The 850-nt window shown below is 50.5% G+C and overlaps 1 protein-coding gene across 1 annotated transcript in view; it reads left to right on the top strand.

Moving 5' to 3' along the window:
- Positions 1-382: 382 nt before the first annotated feature.
- Positions 383-850, top strand: part of SARC_08640 (Ras-like protein Rab-6B) — a gene marked incomplete at its 5' end in the record, with an annotated part of 3,762 nt that continues 3,294 nt past the window's right edge. The window contains one exon of the mRNA XM_014297377.1: positions 383-542. Within this exon, the coding sequence (XP_014152852.1) occupies positions 383-542 (160 nt within the window). The remainder of the gene's footprint in view (positions 543-850) is intronic.

Below are 850 nucleotides of genomic sequence, written 5' to 3'. Positions count from 1 at the left end.
GTCTGTATGACATTCTGTGTTATCTAGGATCGTACGCCCCACAAAAATCGAACTCGGATGTTCGAATGTGCTACTTCTCGCATGCTGGTGCTGACGTGGTCGTTGGCTCGAGCGACAGGCGAGGCTAGTGTATGTATAACACAGCAACATGCACGTGCACACGTCTCATTACACAGTCCATCTAGACGGTACATGCACAGGTCCATCCAGAGCTTCTTCTGACGACTCACCCTACATCGTAGTGATTGCCGCGGGGGGGTGGTGGGCACTATATCCGCTCGTGCACACGAGCGTGTGCTGCAGCAGATCCACCTATAGCCATATGTAGGCGAGATACTACGTTTCCTCTAACCTGTGTCACACACCGCTGGCTTTACTACAGGCAACCATCGGCATTGATTTCCTGTCAAAGACCATGTACCTTGAAGACCGTACACTGCGGCTGCAACTGTGGGATACGGCTGGGCAGGAACGCTTCCGATCGCTCATCCCCAGTTATATCCGAGACTCGTCCGTGGCCGTCATTGTATACGACATCACAAGTAAGCCATACCTACCTACATGGCATACATACCTGCATGGTTTGTGATATGAATGACTATACAGGTGTGTTATATCGATACATGCGTGTTGCAGTAGCCGATAGTCGTGATGTGGGCTGCACTGTAGTAGACCCAGGTGGTTGAGGCTGTCGATTGCTGACGGATGACAGCTGTTCAAGCGGGGCCTGTCAACTGTGTACTGAGCGTAAGCTCTTGTTTCCAAAGCGTAAGCTCTTGTTTCCAAAGCGTAAGCTCTTGTTTCCAAAGCGTAAGCTCTTGTTTCCAAAGCGTAAGCTCTTGTTTCCAAA

Source organism: Sphaeroforma arctica (genome assembly GCF_001186125.1).
Source record: "Sphaeroforma arctica JP610 unplaced genomic scaffold supercont1.795, whole genome shotgun sequence".
Taxonomy (NCBI): domain Eukaryota; class Ichthyosporea; order Ichthyophonida; genus Sphaeroforma; species Sphaeroforma arctica.
The sequence above is the reverse complement of the archived record's forward strand: the minus strand, read 5'-3'. Positions and strand labels throughout refer to the sequence as shown.